The 18,312-nt window shown below is 38.2% G+C and overlaps 1 protein-coding gene and 1 long non-coding RNA gene across 2 annotated transcripts; both read left to right on the top strand.

Annotated features, from left to right (window-relative positions):
* Positions 1-1,819: 1,819 nt before the first annotated feature.
* LOC110896739 lies at positions 1,820-3,527 on the top strand. The gene is made up of 3 exons (XR_002568129.2): positions 1,820-1,959; positions 2,485-2,551; positions 3,271-3,527. It is a non-coding gene; the product is annotated as an uncharacterized LOC110896739 (long non-coding RNA).
* A 12,013-nt stretch (positions 3,528-15,540) lies between these two features.
* On the top strand, positions 15,541-17,230 carry LOC110892939. The gene is made up of 3 exons (XM_022140069.2): positions 15,541-15,990; positions 16,071-16,320; positions 16,392-17,230. Exons 1-3 carry the CDS (start codon positions 15,541-15,543, stop codon positions 17,228-17,230), a joined length of 1,539 nt encoding a protein of 512 aa, XP_021995761.2.
* Positions 17,231-18,312: the final 1,082 nt, after the last annotated feature.

Here is an 18,312-nt window from a genome sequence, read left to right as displayed (position 1 = left end):
ACCCTAGATCAATCGGGCAGCGTATCTAATACGTAACCGGGGTTATGATACTTACAACGAGGCAGGGCTTCGCTAATTAAGGGGGTATTATGCCCGAGTATAATGTATACTACGTAGAAATTGAGAGAGAACGTGAAAGACTGAACGATTTGCAATTGAAATTGATCGACCCTATTTATAGTTGTGATCCGTCCATCTCTCGCGCCCCGCGTAGACCTAGAGGTGGTCTTACGCGGCCCGTGGCATAGGGTCCGTAGGGCCTAGCCTGGTCCGATCACCGTTCTAGCTTCGCCACGTGTTGACACGTGGCGGCTTCCGGGGTGTGCCTCTTGTCCTCTCGCTCGCGGCCCGCGTAGGATGAAGAACAAGTCTTCGCGGCCCGCGAGAGACTAATAAAATTGATTTTTATTTTATTTTTAATTATATAAAGGTGTTTGGGCTCGGTTTTCACATATGGGGTGTGTTTTAGGATGTATAGGGACATTTAAAATATACTAGGGGTGTAGGGATTATTTTGGAGGGTTGTTATATCCTCCCCACCTTGTTTTAGAACTCGTCCTCGAGGTCTACTTGTTGGTGTATACATCTGTCGACTTCGTCTTGTATCGAGTCTTGTACTAGATTGTTAGATCAGGGCACGTTGTTCGAGAAAATAGAAGATTTAAGTGTGAAATAGGTTGATTTCGCTTGAATGAGTTGATTCCGCTTGAATGTGTCATGTGCAGTTTCAAGCGAAATCAGCATAAGCTATTTCTCTTGAACTGATATCTGTCACACTGAAGCGAAATCACATCATCTATATATAGCATTCAAGCGAGATCATTTAAAAAAGGATTCCAGAATTTGATACCGAAGTGCTGCCGGTTTATTTTCTGATTGTAAACAGTGTTAGATTGATATAAAAGTGTTTTAAAGTGATTTGCAAGCTGTTTCGAAGTCTGTTTCTCTGTTTCCGCCTTTGAAATAGATTAAAACTCCTCTGAACGACTCGTTTGGGTCACAAACCGATCCTACAAGTGGTATCAGAGCTCAGGAAGAGGAGTTCTTACCGATTCAGCTCAAAATTTCTGTTTTCTACACCTTCTTTTCAAAATTAACAAATTTTTACGGTTAAAATCGGCTAATTTTCTCACATATTGTGCGAAACTACGTTTTAACAAACCCTTGAAAATTTCAGACTAAAATTCGGATTAAAAGTGACAAAAATGGACCTAAGTTGTGATTCCGCTTGAGCGAACATCCTGATTTCGCTTGAAATAGCCTTATTTCGCTTCAATGGGCTATTCCGCTTGAATAGTTTCAAACGAAATCAATGATTCCGCTTGAAATTGGTGTTTTCGCTTGAACTGATTTCGCTTGAGATAGTTATTCCGCTTGAACAGGGATTTTGTTTGAAAGCTTAATTTCGCTTGAGAGAGTATTCCGCTTGAATTGTTTTAGCTTGAAAAGTTTTGTGTTTGAAGTCTTGATAAACGTGAAACCATATCATGAGTGAAGAATTTTACAACGCGTTTGCCACATCCCCGACTACTCCGGCTTCCATTGCTCAAAACATGAATTTGGAAAATGAAACAGTAACAATGCAAAAATGTAACAACCCGAAAATATAAAACCTTATATTAAAATTTAAATTTACATAATCATTTAACTAGGAATTTATAACCTAGTTAAATACAAGACTTAAGGTGGCATATAATGAGGTTAAATCACTTTGATTGTAAGTTAAACAAGGTTTAGGGACCAATCTTGCCAAACTTGAAACTTAATTACTAATTAGTAAACAAAATCACCCAAACACACATTGGTGTGGGTGCTTGGATCGAACAGAAGGCAGGGGCGACAAAGGGTTTCCTTCAAACCCTAGTTTACACACAAAATCCTTAAATTGAAGCCTCAAATCTGCCCTAAATCAAGTCTTGAACATGAATTAGTGATCACCTCGTTGTAGGGATCAAAAAGGTATGTAAAATTTCAGTATTTTGTTCACCTTGAATTCTAGGTTAAATGTGAAAAACTAAAATTTAGCTTAAATGTGTGATGCATGAATGAATCTGAAGTAATTTGATGTCTAGAGTAAACCCTAGATGAATTCTTGTAAAAATCTTTGCATCATTCTTGAGAAGTTAATAATCACCATTGTTGGTGAATGATGAAATTGTAGAGATTTGATGAACACTAGGATTATGATTTCCATTCTAGTGAAAAACTGAAATTATATGATAAAATTCAGTAACTTGGGTGTTAAAAGTGTGTAAATTGCTTAATTGAAGTGGATATAGATGAAAATAACATGTTAAGAACCTAGCAATGATTTTGTAGAAATCTCACCCGCTAGGTGTTTGTAGAAACGCCTAAGTGAAAATCAAAGTATTGATAACCGGACAAAAAAAAAAAAAAAAAAAAAACGCAGATTTGATTACCGTAATAAATTGTCCGTTATTGATTGTAAAAGAGTTCTAAAGCATTTCAGATGGAACTCTTTAGGTAAAGAATCTGGGTCGTCAAGTGGACAAGCCGGAGGTGATACACGCTTAAAGGGTGCGCTTTGAAGGTACGCGACTTATAATTTCGCTACATTATGATTAGTTGTTGGTCTTACTTTGTTATATTGAAATTTGGTAAACAAGGAAAACCATTAAGTCACGAGAGTGACAAAGTGACTTAGACAAGTAACGGGTCAAACAAGTTGAGTTGTAAAAACATGAACCTTTGTAGAAGGATCAAAGTTCGGAATATTTGCTTGTCAAATGATTTCGAAAAGCATGGTTAAATCCTTGGAATTAAGCATGATAGTTATTACATAAGCTCCCTCGGGAGGGGAGCGAAAAGCCATAATTGGTAAACACGAAAACGGGTGAAGTGGCCTAAAACAAGAGATGTCAATAATGCAAGTGGTGAACTTGTAAACAAACGGGTCAAAATAAAGCAAAACGTAAACCCGGTAGCGGGAGCGTAAAATATATGAATAATGGATCCGGGTAATGATGATAGCTTAGACATGTTAAGAAACGAATCCCAAGCAATTAAAATGAGTTTGGATAGGTTTGGATGTAAATTTGATGAAAAATAAACGTGCAGAGTTGACACGGGCGGGTGACCTTTTGACACGGCCGGGTGACTGGGCTGTGAAAAATATATGTTAAGCTGACATGGCCGGGCTTTTGACACGGCCGGGTGAAGGGGCTGAAAACAAAATATATAATTTCTTGTATTTAATTATTTTGTTCAAATGCCTTGATTTCTAATCTTTTAAATGAAATTGTATGATAGGTAAAGATGCTCTTTAGACCCCGGAGGATGATCAAGCCATGTCAAGAACCGAACACACCGAACAAAGCTTCCGCATTTTGTCTATTTTGTTTTAGTGACATGTAAACACTTGAAATTATGTTTTGAAAGTTTATCTAGCATGATGTAGACTTGAATATTATGATCAAGTATGATCTTAAGACCATGAAGTTTTTTTGTAAACTCGAAAAACTTTTGTACTAAATGCATGATAAATGTCATAAATCCTGTTATTTTAAGTTTGGTCTTACAAGTTGGTAATCAGAGCGCCAGGTTATTAACAAGATGTGTTCGATTCAAGCTTGATCAAACATCCGGTAAGAGTTAATTGTTTTAAGAAGATTTAGAAAATATAGAAATGAAACATGAACTAATATGCACGAAAAGAGTGTGTAAGCTCACTCAAACAAGAGAAATGCATGAAACAAGAATGGTTGAATCAAGTTATGAACTTGATTAAACCAAAACATGTAAAACATATGTTATAAATGAAATGTTTAACGGTTGATGTAAACATTTCAGTATTAAAGATCGCGGACGGAGGTAATGATGATGATGCGGTGCCTAGAGTCACCGAACAAATAAGAGAAGTGATTGCCGAGGAGGTTGGAAAGGCAATCGAAAATAGTTTGTCTGGTTTTATTGATAAGATTCAAAACACGGTTCTATCGATAGTGGACGAGAGAATCAAGAAATTGGAAGATGATGCTAATTTAGCAAAAGAAAAGTCTGGAGGACGAAAGCCTTGTTCATACAAGGAATTCATGGCATGCAAACCGCCAGTATATAATGGGGAAGTGGACCCAATAGTATGCCAACGGTGGCTCAGTGATATCGAGGGAGTATTCGAGAGAACTCATTGTGATGAAAATGACTACGTAGCCTATGGTACGGGTCAATTAAGGGGTCAAGCGAAAGACTGGTGGGATAACAAAAAGAAAGAGATTGGAAGTGAAGCGGCTAAGGCCATGACATGGGAGGAGTTTAAGACGCCGTTTCTTAAACATCATAGTCCCAAAGCGGTCATTAATAGAATCAAGGAAGAGTTCATGCAACTCAGGCACAAGGGTGAGTCCATAGACAAGATCACGGGGATGTTTATGGATAAGATGAAGTTCTGTGATGAATTGGTGACGAATGAAGAACAGAAGATATATACTACTACCATAACATGTTGAGTGCAGAGTATAGAGAGTATAGAGAGTTCATAACCCCTTCAAAATACGAGACCCTTACCGAGATCATTAATGCTGCTCGGGAAAGGGAGATCGAACTGAAAAAGAGCATTGAACGGGGTGAACGGAGGGCACAAGAGGTAAATCCAAGCCCTACCAAGAAAGCACGAACAAATGAAACCGCGAAGAAATCGGATACGAAAGGTGGGTTGCCAAGTTGTAAAATTTGCGGGAAGGGTCACAAAGGCGAATGCCGTTTCAAGGATAAGCCTTGTCCCATATGCCGAAAAACGGGACATATGGCTATATCATGCCCGGAGAAAGTGACTGTTTGTTACAATTGTTACCGACCGGGTCACAAAAGATCGGAATGCCCTGAACTGGTTGGAAAGAAAGATGGGCAAGACTCAAAAAGTGAAGCCCCGAAAGCAAAAGCAAGATCTTTCCAATTGACCGCTGCAGAAGCAAAAGTCGAACCTGATGTGGTCTCAGGTATATTTACTATAAACTCGATTCCCGCACGTGTGTTATTTGATACGGGTGCGAATAAATCCTTTATTTCATATGGATTTATTCGGCATCCTTCATTTGTTCTAACAAAATTACCTATGCCTTTAGAAGTAGAGATAGGTAATAACAAGAGCTTTATTGTTTGTGATGTATGTGAAAACTTTAAATTGAGCATTGATGACGAAGAATATACGATAGATTTGATCCCGATGTCAATGGGAGAATTCCAAGTCATTGTAGGGATGGATTGGTTGTCCCGATTCCACGCAAAAGTAGTTTGTTTCCGGAAGGAAATAAAACTAACGACTCCTAGCAGAAAGCATGTTACAATATACGGTGAAAAGGGGGTAATCCGGCGGTGTGCTCGATATTAGAAGCCCACAAACTTATGAAGCACGGATGCAAGGCCTTCATGGTATACGCAAGCGAATCAGAGAAAGAGCCCCTTAAAATTAAAGACGTGCCGGTGGTACGGGATTATGAGGATGTGTTCCCGGAAGAACTACCGGGAATACCACCAGAACGGGAAGTGGAGTTCGGGATCGAATTGATTCTGGGCGCCAAACCCGTGGCCAAAGCACCGTATTGACTTGCGCCCTCAGAGTTACAAGAATTAATGTCTCAAATCCAAGAATTGCTCGATAAAGGGTTTATCCGTCCGAGTGTGTCCCCGTGGGGCGCACCAGTCCTATTTGTGAAAAAGAAGGACGGTAGTATGCGTATGTGTATCGATTACCGAGAGTTAAACAAACTCATGGTGAAGAATCGATACCCGCTTCCAAGAATAGATGACTTGTTTGACCAGCTACAGGGAGCAAGTTGGTTTTCCAAGATCGATCTCAGATCTGGTTATCATCAATTGAAAGTTAACGAGAAAGATATACCGAAGACGACCTTTCGTACGCAGTACGGGCATTATGAGTTCCTTGTAATGCCTTTGGGTTGACTAATGCACCCGCGGCTTTCATGGATCTCATGAATCGGGTTTGCAGACCCATGCTGGATAAGTCGGTAATTGTATTTATCGATGACATTTTAGTGTATTCGAAGAATGAAGCTGAGCATGTGCATCATTTGCAAGAAGTGTTAGAGACACTCAGACGAGAAAAGCTCTATGCAAAATTCACAAAGTGCGCCTTCTGGTTACGAGAGGTGCAGTTCCTTGGGCATATCATTAGTGTCGATGGAGTGTTAGTGGATCCGTCAAAAGTAGAAGCTGTGTCAAAATGGAACACTCCAAGGAATCCCTCAGAAATCCAAAGCTTTTTAGGGCTCGCGGGATATTACCGAAGATTCATACAAGATTTCTCCAAAATTGCTTTACCTTTGACTAAATTGACTCGCAAGGAGGAAAAGTTTGTATGGGGGTATCAAACAGGAGGAAGCTTTCCAAACGCTCAAAGAAAAATTAACTCATGCTCCGGTGTTGACATTACCGGAAGGAGTTGACGATATGGTGGTTTACACAGATGCGTCGCATTCGGGACTCGGGTGTGTTTTAATGCAACGAGGCAAGGTCATCGCCTATGCCTCGAGGCAATTGAAGATCCATGAAAAGAAATACCCGGTTCACGACTTGGAATTGGCGGCGGTGGTGTTTGCCTTAAAAATATGGAGGCATTACTTGTATGGGGTAACATGTATGATCTTTACCGACCATAAAAGTTTAAAGTATTTCTTCGATCAGAAAGAATTAAACATGAGACAAAGGCGGTGGTTGGAAACGGTCAAGGACTTCGATTGTGAAATACATTACCACCCCGGGAAAGCCAATGTAGTGGCTGATGCGTTGAGCCGAAAGGCAGATTATGCTCCATACGAGTACAATCGTTGCAGCTTATTGTGACCTCGGGCTTACTTGAACAAATCCGAGGAGCACAAGATGAAGCAGTAAATACGGAAAACTGGAGAAAGGAACAGATTGTTGGCCAAGTTAAAGATCTCGAGGTAGGCAACCACGGTTTGAAAACACGTTTCAATAGAATTTGGGTACCTAACACATGTGGAGTTAAAAAGCTTCTACTAGATGAAGCTCACAAGTCCCGTTATTCCATTCATCCGGGAGCGACCAAGATGTATAATGACTTAAAACAAAACTACTGGTAGCCCGGAATGAAAAGAGATGTCGTGAAATATGTGGAGAAATGCTTGACATGTTTACAAGTCAAAGCGGAGCACCAAAAGCCTTACGGTAAACTCCAACCGTTAGAAATCCCGGTTTGGAAATGGGAACATATTACGATGGATCTATTAACCAAACTACCAAGGACGAACCGCGGTTTCGATGCTATATGGGTGGTTGTTGACAGACTAACCAAGAGTGCTCATTTCATCCCGATACGTGAAACGCATACATCCGAAAAGATGTCTGAAGTTTACACTAATGAGATAGTAGCACGCCATGGAGTACCGGTGTCCATCGTGTCCGATAGAGATACCCGGTTCACTTCAAATTTCTGGCGGGATTTCCAAGAGCAAATGGGAACCAAATTGTTCATCAGCACTGCATACCATCCTCAGACGGATGGACAGAGTGAAAGAACAATACAAACATTGGAAGACATGCTTCGGGCATGTATAATCGACTTTGGAGGCAGTTGGGATGTCTATCTACCATTAGTCGAGTTTTCTTATAATAACAGCTACCATACTAGTATTGGGATGGCACCGTACGAAATGCTTTATGGTAGGAAATGCCGAACCCCGGTATGTTGGGGTGAAGTGGGTCCACGTGAACTCGCCCACCAAGATATAGTTCAAGCCACTAATGAAAAGATTGATGTGGTTCGGGCACACTTGAAAGCGGCACAATATAGACAAAAGTCGTATGCAGACAAAAGGAGGAGACCAATCGAGTTTCAGGTTGGCGACAAAGTCATGCTTAAGGCATCCCCATGGAAAGGGGTTATCCGGTTTAGAAAGAAAGGAAAATTAAGCCCTAGATTTATTGGACCGTTTACGATTGTTGAACGGGTAGGAAAGGTAGCTTACCGCCTTGAACTACCGGAGGATCTAAGCGGAATTCATAGCACCTTTCATGTGTCACATCTTCGGAAATGTCTAGCGGACGAGACAACTTATATCCACTATGACGACATTGAGGTGGATGACCAACTAAACTACGTGGTAAAGTCCATTGCGATTTTGGATCGTAAGGTAAAAACCTTAAGAAACAAGGAGATCAATCAAGTCAAGGTCAAGTGGGAACATAGAAAGGGTTCGGATACCACATGGGAATCCGAGGAAGAAATGCAATGGCTCTAGCCTACATTATTTGGTACGTAATACGGTTTCGAGGACGAAACCCTCTTTAAGGGGGGTGGACTTGTACCAACCCGAAAATATAAAACCTTATATTAAAATTTAAATTTACATAATCATTTAACTAGGAATTTATAACCTAGTTAAATACAAGACTTAAGGTGGCATATAATGAGGTTAAATCACTTTGATTGTAAGTTAAACAAGGTTTAGGGACCAATCTTGCCAAACTTGAAACTTAATTACTAATTAGTAAACAAAATCACCCAAACACACATTGGTGTGGGTGCTTGGATCGAACAGAAGGCAGGGGCGACAAAGGGTTTCCTTCAAACCCTAGTTTACACACAAAATCCTTAAATTGAAGCCTCAAATCTGCCCTAAATCAAGTCTTGAACATGAATTAGTGATCACCTCGTTGTAGGGATAAAAAAAGTATGTAAAATTTCAGTATTTTGTTCACCTTGAATTCTAGGTTAAATGTGAAAAACTGAAATTTAGCTTAAATATGTGATGCATGAATGAATCTGAAGTAATATGATGTCTAGAGTAAACCCTAGATGAATTCTTGTAAAAATCTTTGCATGATTCTTGAGATGTTAATAATCACCATTGTTGGTGAATGATGAAATTGTAGAGATTTGATAAACACTAGGATTATGATTTCCATTCTAGTGAAAAACTGAAATTATATGATAAAATTCAGTAACTTGGGTGTTAAAAGTGTGTAAATTGCTTAATTGAAGTGGATATAGATGAAAATAACATGTTAAGAACCTAGCAATGATTTTGTAGAAATCTCACCCGCTAGGTGTTTGTAGAAACGCCTAAGTGAAAATCAAAGTATTGATAATCGGACAAAAAAACGCAGATTTGATTACCGTAATAAATTGTCCGTTATTGATTGTAAAAGAGTTCTAAAGCATTTCAGATGGAACTCTTTAGGTAAAGAATCTGGGTCGTCAAGTGGACAAGCCGGAGGTGATACACGCTTAAAGGGTGCGCTTTGAAGGTACGCGACTTATAATTTCGCTACATTATGATTAGTTGTTGGTCATACTTTGTTATATTGAAATTTGGTAAACAAGGAAAACCATTAAGTCACGAGAGTGACAAAGTGACTTAGACAAGTAACGGGTCAAACAAGTTGAGTTGTAAAAACATGAACCTTTGTAGAAGAATCAAAGTTCGGAATATTTGCTTGTCAAATGATTTCGAAAAGCATGGTTAAATCCTTGGAATTAAGCATGATAGTTATTACATAAGCTCCCTCGGGAGGGGAGCGAAAAGCCATAATTGGTAAACACGAAAACGGGTGAAGTGGCCTAAAACAAGAGATGTCAATAATGCAAGTGGTGAACTTGTAAACAAACGGGTCAAAATAAAGCAAAACGTAAACCCGGTAGCGGGAGCGTAAAATATATGAATAATGGATCCGGGTAATGGATGATAGCTTAGACATGTTAAGAAACGAATCCCAAGCAATTAAAATGAGTTTGGATAGGTTTGGATGTAAATTTGATGAAAAATAAATGTGCAGAGTTGACACGGGCGGGTGGCCTTTTGACACGGCCGGGTGACTGGGCTGTGAAAAATATATGTTAAGCTGACACGGCCGGGTGACCCTTTTGACACGGCCGGGTGAAGGGGCTGAAAACAAAATATATAATTTCTTGTATTTAGTTATTTTGTTCAAATGCCTTGATTTCTAATCTTTTAAATGAAATTGTATGATAGGTAAAGATGCTCTTTAGACCCCGGAGGATGATCAAGCCATGTCAAGTGTAACGACTCACCTAAAAATGTCCTAAAACACTCCGTAAGTGGAAACCCGAACCCCTTAAACCCTAACGTACATGAGAAATCAAGAAATCAAGAATTTAGAGTTTCAGGCGGGCCGCGTAAAGGTTAAGCATCACCTTACGTGGGGCGCGTCAATTTAAATTATTCCGGATGAGCATAAAGGCTTCACACGGGCCGCGTAGGAGTTTCTCCAAGTTCACGCGGGCCGCAACAGCTCAATGATAAGCTAAAGTCTGGTGCCGCCACGTGTCGATGACTCAGCAACCCTTAGCCGCCTTTATGGCCCTCGCGGGCCGCGTAAGATATATCAAAGGGTTTACGCGGGCCGCGTAAAACCCATATTTTTGCTATAAATAGCCTGGACATCGAGCTTTCATTCTGTGTCGAAATCTCATTCCTAAAACGCCCTTATTCTGCTAAAATCGAATTTCCGGGTAGTGAAACGCTGCTACGGATACAGGGTATTAACTCGATCACTGTTCAATTCTTTTCTTTCCGTCAGCTTTTATTTTTGTAAATAATAGCTCGGGATTATACCTTCTAAATCCCGAAACTCTGCCCGTTATTAGGGTACTAACTCTAATCACTGGTACGATACTTTATCCGATCGATTGAAACTATCCGATGGATGTTTAAGTGCTGCTCAAACTCGGGTTATACTTTGTCATTCGTCGTGAATTCGATGGATGTTTAAGTATCGCACTTTGTCATTCATTGTGAGGATTTCTATCTCGTGATTATCGTTAAAGTTGAATTGAGTTAATACACTAATACGAGTTCCATTGTATCTAGAAATTAGAACTCGTAAGCAGGTAGCTGCTAGAATACTTAATAGCTAAGTAAACTTAATAGTTAAATAAACTTAGCAGTTAAGTTAGCTGAGTAGATTAATTAATCTGTTAATTAAGTTAAGTATGATTAATTAATCAGTTAATCAAGATTAATTAAGTTAATCAAGATTAATTAAGTTAATCAAGATTAATTAAGCTAAGCGAGATTAATTAAGCTAAGCAAGATTAATTAAGCTAAGTAAGATTAATTAAACAACTAAGTAAGTTATTTAGTTAAATGGATAAGGAAACTTAATGGTTAAGGAAACTTAATGGTTAAGGAAACTTAATGGTTAAGGAAACTTAATAGTTAAGGAAACTTAATAGGTAAGGAAACTTAATAGTTAAGGAAACTTAATGGTTAAGGAAACTCAATGGTTAAGGAAACTTCCTAGCTAAGGAATAAATCTACCTTACCTATAAATAGGAAGCTTAGGATTCATTTTCCTTCGTTCATTTCTTCTATTCTTCTCTCTATACGTTGGTGTTCTAACCAATAATCACCAAAGCGATGTTCTGTCCGATCGATTCAGGAACCAACTAACGAATGCCAAAGTGTTGTACTTTGTGAATTTCGGTAAACGGAATCCAAAGTGTTATACTTTGTGAGTTCATTAAATGGATACCAAAGTACTGTCTGAATAAGACTATACTTTGTGAAATTCGTTAAGGTTCGAATCTCGTGATCATCGTTAGGTTTGATATGGTTTTACACAAATACGTATTCCATTCTGTTAAACTATATGTTTAACCATCCGAATACTCTCAACTATACGCTTACAATCAAAATGGATGCTTAATCATCAAAAGATCCAAAATAATAAAGTATATGCTTAATTATCAGAAGGAGTAGAATCAAGAAGCTTGTTAAATCAATACCGCATGCTTATACTGTGAGTCATTCTCTTTTTATCAAATTTGTTTACAAAATCATGTATATTTTCAAAGTTATAATTACAGGGATTAAGTTTATGTAATCACCAAATTACAGCCGGTATGTGGGGTATTGTGCACATTACTGCTGTTTTATCACTTTAGGTGGGCGAGCCTAAAATTTGTGATACTCGTCACTATTGGGTGACAGGACCCAATAGTGGTATGACCATAGTCACAGATCCGGTCGAGTGACAAATACTGTGGGTAATTGGTTGATAGAAACATTGTAATCTCCCTTAATACTGTAAATTATAACAACGTGTCATTTTATTTAAAATGAATGATTCACTCAGTATTTCCCTGCTGACAAAACCTTTTTAAAACGCGTTTCAGGTAATTACAGTAGATTGGAGTAAGAGTTGGATACGGCACCGACAAGACTTACAGAAGTGGCTCATTTTTATCAATTAAATTAAATTAAGAAAAATTGTTTTATATAATCAGGTTTATCTCTTATTAAAGCTACCATTGTAAAACATGGGTTTTATCCCATCTATTTAATAAATAAAATCCGGTGTTTCTAAACTCTGATATTTTTCCTAACTCACGGTCCTGATGCTGCAATGTTTTTAAAATAACCACCGGTACCACTTGGCTGCTTGCGGCACCCGATTCCATCCAGGGTGGGGTCGGGGGTCGTGACAGAAGGTGGTATCAGAGCCACTGACTTAAGCCAATAGGTGTTGTGATAATAATACCAAAGCTTAAATAAAAGAGTTAGGAGATTGCTATTAACTGGTAGCACACATAATAGCATTTAGACTTGAACATAAGAAAAGATGTCTTAGTATAAGCTAAGCCACTTGTTTAAGCAATTAGGTGTTGTAATAATACCTAAGTTTAAACGGAGAGTTAGGAACTTAATATTATCTGGTAACACTCAGAATGATATTTAGACTTGAACTTAAGAAATTTGCCTTAATATAAGTTTCAAGATAAATTACTTATATAAGTATAAGGTAATGAATATTGATATACCATAAGAATGGTAATTAGAATATTGCAAGATATGATAAATAAGCAATAACCCTTAATTACTATTAATTCTTGTTTATTGATATTACTTGGTCTAGAACAAAGATATGTATGGAAATACAAATTTCCTTGATTCTGGATAAAAGCCCTAATAAAAGAGGCACTTTTAAAATCTTGAAAAGATACTATTTATGGGAAATAGAAAATTTTCTCCGGCAAAACTGGGTATAGAGTAGCAGACTCTCCAGTTTGTCCGGATATACTGAGATTACCTCTCCGACGTGAACCGGATAAGACGGGGTATATAGTATGTCAAACAAGTGACAAGATTTCCCCAAATAATATCATGACCTGATATCTGACTTGTTTTTGGAAATAAGAATCTGTTAAATACATTAACCTTATAAAGGGTATGTATATTACAACAAATGAAATATATATAGATATGTATATCTATAAGGAATTCCAAAAGTCAATTAAGAATAAAGCACAAGCATATGTGTCAATAATAAATCTAGATTTCTTTATCAAGAATCTCTTGCATATATCGATATCAAACATTATTTCGTTTGATCATCTACCTCGTAACTCGAGCAACAATAATAAAGGAGACCCATTAAGTTGGTACGCCATCAAAAGTATAAGAATTTCCAAATGCGTTACCATAAACTAGAGTAAATTGCCATTTTAGTCCCTGTGGTTTGGCCCATTTTGCCAGTATAGTCCAAAGGTTTCATTTTTAACATCTGGATCCAAAAAGGTTTCATCGTTGCCATTTTGGTCCAACTGACTTAACTCTATCCATATATGTTAAAACTGCTAAGGGCATTTTTGTCATTTCATTATTCCTTTTATTAACCCCTTTTTTCTTATTTCCTTTTCTTTTAATTAAAGCCTTTATAAAAGCTCTTTAATCATCATATCTGCTTCATTCCTCGATCACAACACACACAGTTCCCCCAATTTAAAAACCCTAACAACGAAACGAAGACGATCGATCAAAGGAAACTGAGCTGTGAACGAGCATTGTGCGGTGGTTTCTGAACGATGAATGAACCTTGGTGTGTTCGTGAACCTAGTGAAGTATTCAATCCAGAAGAGGCATATGGTAAGTTCTGTTTAATACTCAACATTTTGTTTAAATTTTGCCTTTTTAAAGTGGATTGATCACTTATTTGAAGTTTATATGTTCATTGATGCAGTAAACTACCCTGAAAACTTTTCAATCGAAATACACCATGGGGGTGAATTTACAGAGTATCCTGGAATGACATATGCAAAGGGTAAGGTTTCTTATGTTGACAAGGTTAACTCAGACTACTTTTCAGTCATTGTACTGAAGGATATGATGTTGGATATTGGGTATAGAGAGGAGGATGATATGAGATTTATGTATAAATTGCCAGGAGAGGATCTGGATTTAGGGCTAAGACCACTGTTAAATGATGGCTATATTCTTGATCTTTTAAAGCTATCTAGAACTACTAAACTGATAGATGTGTTTGTAGAACATATTAGACCTGATTATGAAGGTTTGCAGTTAAGAAACAATGCAGAGCATGATGAGCATGATATCAATGAAAATGTAGATGATGTGGATGGCAGTAGTGCAGCTGATGGGGAGCACATTGTTGAAGAGATTGTAAGTAGTGATGGATCTGAAAATAGTGGTAGTGATGGATCAGAAAATAGTGGTAGTGATGGATCAGATGATAGCAATTTTGAACCTTAGGCAGGTGATTTTGAGCAGGGTGATAGTAGTGATATAGATGAGGTTTTTAAAGGAAAGGCCAAAGTAGATGAGGTTTCTAAAGGAAAGGCCAAAGTAGATGAGGTTTCTAAAGGAAAGGCCAAAGTAGCTGAGGGTAATTATGTATCTGATGAAGACTCAGACTATATTATGGATGTTGATAACATTGTTGAGGAGTATGATGTTGATATGGATGATTTAGGGCTGTTGTAGATTTTGAATTAAGTGATGATGGGGCAGACTTAGATATTGGAGATGATGTGAACATGGATGTTGAGATTGACTTAGAAGAATTTGATAGCTTGAGTGATGATGAGAATGACACAAAGATGCAAAAGAGCATGAGGGCTCATAGGAGGAAGCATAAAAAAACCAAAAGAACTTATGGTTGTCCTTTTTATCTTGGTCAAACATTTAGTAATAAGGAACAAATCAAAAGGTTACTTAAAAAACATGCAGTGGAAAGTAGGAGGCAACTGATGATAGTAAGAAATGATACATCTAGGTTTCGTGTAGTTTGTAAGGGGTTCAATCCTAAACTGGTCAGGGCTGAAACAGAGGCAAAAGATGGGGCTGTTGCTGAAGATGTAACAAACATTAGGGGTAAAACAAAAGAAAAAGGGCTGGAAGTTGAAGATGTGACAGTTGGGGGTATATCTGGAAGTAAATTAAATGCTGGGGGTATATCTGGAAGTTCATTAAATGCTGGGGGTACATCTGTAAATTCAGTAAAAAGTGCAAGTGGGCCTAAAGTTAAACCTAAACCTAAAAAAGGGATATAAACCCTACATGTCCTTGGCTGCTGCACATATCAAAGAGCAAGAGTGTCGGCTCTTGGGTAGTTAAAACCTTCTTGAAAGAGCACATATGTTTAAACACAAGGGATGTTAGGCTCTGCACAGTGGGTTGGTTGGCTAGGGAGATAGAAGGTACTATTCGGATTAATCCTACTATTCCACTCAAATCCTTACAAGATATGATACAAAAGAAGTTCCAGGTAGAAGTTACTATAATGCAGATGTTTAGGGCTAGGTCTCAGGCAACAAAGAGAGTTCAAGGTGATTATAATGTTCAATATACAATGCTTAGAGATTACTGTGAAGAATTGCTTAGGGCTAATCCTGGTACAACAATAAAAATTGAGGTTGAGAAGGAGCCTAACCCACATTCTCCAACAAGGCAGTTTAAAAGGATATACATTTGTTTAGCTGGTTTAAAAAGGGGATTTCAGATAGCTGGTAGAAATTTGTTGGGTCTAGATGGATGTTTCATGAAGGGGCCTTATCCAGGGCAGGTCTTAACTACAGTTGGTATAGATGCAAACAATGGCATCTACCCGGTAGCCTATGCATTGGTTGAGTCAGAATCTAAAGCTTCATGGACATGGTTTTTGATGTGCTTGGGAGATGATCTAGGGCTGGATCCCAACTCATATTTCACCTTTATAAGTGATAGGCAGAAGGTATGTATCTGATTTAATTGTTTACTTATGTAACTGATTTAATTGTTTACTTATGTATCATAAACTGTTTGCTTATGTAGGGTATAATACCAGCAATAGAAAAGGTGTATCCAAAGGCTGAACATAGGTTCTGCCTAAGGCATATACATGAGAATATGAAACCAAGATGGAAGGGTGATGTCTACAAAGATTTGTTATGGAGCTGTGCTAGTGTCCTTACACCAAGAGGTTGGGAAAATGCAATGAAGGCAGTTGAGGAAGAAGATAAAGACTTACATGACTGGTTGAAAGAAATTCCTCCAAGGCATTGGTCTAGATCTCATTTCAGTGGTATGACATATATAGCATAAACTTCTTTATTGTAGTGTACACATTAATAACATAAAGTTATGCATGTACAGGTAGGGAAAAGTGTGATGTACTCCTGAACAATCCGTGTGAGGTCTTCAATAGGCAACTGGTGTATGGTAGGGACAAACCTATCATCACTTGTCTTGAATTCATTAGGGAATACCTAATGAAAAATATTGTGGTTGTCAAAAAGCTAATTGCCAAGTGTAATGGTCCTTTAACACCTGCTGCTACTAGGATCTTTGATGCAATCAAGTCTGAAGCCTCACAGTACACTTGCATTTGGACTGGAGGAGCAAAGTATCAGGTCAGTCAAGGGTTAGATCAAAGGGTTGTTAATCTTGGTGAAAGGACATGCTCATGCAGGAAATGGGACCTTACTGGTATGCCTTGCAAGCACGCAGTGGCTGCAATCTGGAATCAGGGTCTACATGGAGGTGGGGAACCCATACTAGAAAGGTGGGTTGATCAAGCATACTGGTATGAAACATGGAAGCTGGTTTATGAGTGTACCATTGAACCAATCAATGGTATGGATGAATGGCCAAAGTCGAGATGCCCCACCACTTTGTTACCTCCTAAACATCATAACCAGATAGGCAGACCAAAGAAAAAAAGGAAGAAGTCAGTAGAGGAATTAAGTCAAACACAGACCCAAACACAGAATACTGAAGCATCCATTCCAGAAGCGGGAAAGTTGACCAGAAAGGGAAACACTGTAACCTGTGAGATTTGCAAGGCAAGAGGCCACAACAAGAGGACATGCAAGAAAAGACAGAAAAAACAAGATGTAGATGCAAGTCAAGATGGTGCAAGTCAGGTTGGTGCAAGTCAAAGTGGTGCAGGTCCAAGTGAAAATGTTGGTGCAAGTCAAAGTGGTGCAGTTTAGGTCTTTTGGTACTTGCAGTTTAGGTCTTTGATATGTATTTTGGTAAAACAATTAATGGTTATGTATTTTGGTACTTGTCATGGGTTATGGTTATGTATTTTGGTAAAACAGTTTAGGTCTTTTGGTACTTGTAACTATTATGGTAATGGGTCAGTTAGTCTTTTGGTATGTAATCGTCAACTGCAGTTTAGTTCAGTAATGGGTCAGTTTGTATTTTAGCAGTTTAGTTCAGGTTTGTAATGGCTGCAGTTTACTTCAATATAATGCAGGTTTGTAATGGGTCAGTTTCTTTTAATGGCCAGTTTGTATTTTGGCAGTTTACTTCAATATAATGCAGGTTTGTAATGGCCGCTTTGTACGATACAATCTATCGGCAAATTTACATCATTCATACCATTAACATAGTTCAATATAATGCAGGTTTGTAATGGCCGCTTTGTACGATAAAAACTATCGGCAAATTTACATCATTCATACCATTAACACCATCAACAATCTTACAACATTCATACCATCAAGAATCATTCAAATATCATTCATATAACACCATTAACATAGTTCCATTAACTAAACCAAAAATCTTACAACATTCATACAATAGCCACTTCAATCTCCTGTTCTCTTATTCATGAACTACAAACACTCGAAATAACCTAAATACGCATCATTTAACTACACACATAGTACAACATCAATTGCGTATTTAACTATACACATAGTACAACATCAATAAACCCCAAGTAACACACAATAGGCACTTCAATCTCCTGTTCTCTTCTTCAAGCCTGCGGATGGAGTTCAACTGCCCTCTTATGATTCCTGCACATATTTGACACAACTCAGCCTCAGCCCAAGCAACGAATCCACATCCCCTTCCCCCTGTTAACAAAAAAATGACAAAAATATGAACAAATCGCAACTGATTATGAAGATGATGAAAGAAACCTAAATACCTGTCTATTGCAACAATAAAAACGTCTGCCGGGGTTCAAAGAGGTCCACGAAGTTCGAATTACAGTATGGGCACCACATGGACATTGCACCATTGTTGAAGATTGAAGGTAGGGAGGAGAGATGGTTTC

The sequence above is a fragment of the Helianthus annuus genome, chromosome 12, assembly GCF_002127325.2.
Source record: "Helianthus annuus cultivar XRQ/B chromosome 12, HanXRQr2.0-SUNRISE, whole genome shotgun sequence".
NCBI lineage: Eukaryota > Viridiplantae > Streptophyta > Magnoliopsida > Asterales > Asteraceae > Helianthus > Helianthus annuus.
This window is presented reverse-complemented; position numbering and strand designations above follow the sequence as displayed.

What these genes read in the sequence shown, in the direction of transcription:
- LOC110892939 (XM_022140069.2), top strand. Translation starts at nt 15,541, where the DNA reads ATGCAGATGTTTAGGGCTAGGTCTCAGGCAACAAAGAGAGTTCAAGGT. An exon ending in TTATAAGTGATAGGCAGAAG is followed by an intron (nt 15,991 to 16,070) that starts GTATGTATCTGA and finishes TTGCTTATGTAG; the next exon opens with GGTATAATACCAGCAATAGA. An exon ending in GTCTAGATCTCATTTCAGTG is followed by an intron (nt 16,321 to 16,391) that starts GTATGACATATA and finishes ATGCATGTACAG; the next exon opens with GTAGGGAAAAGTGTGATGTA.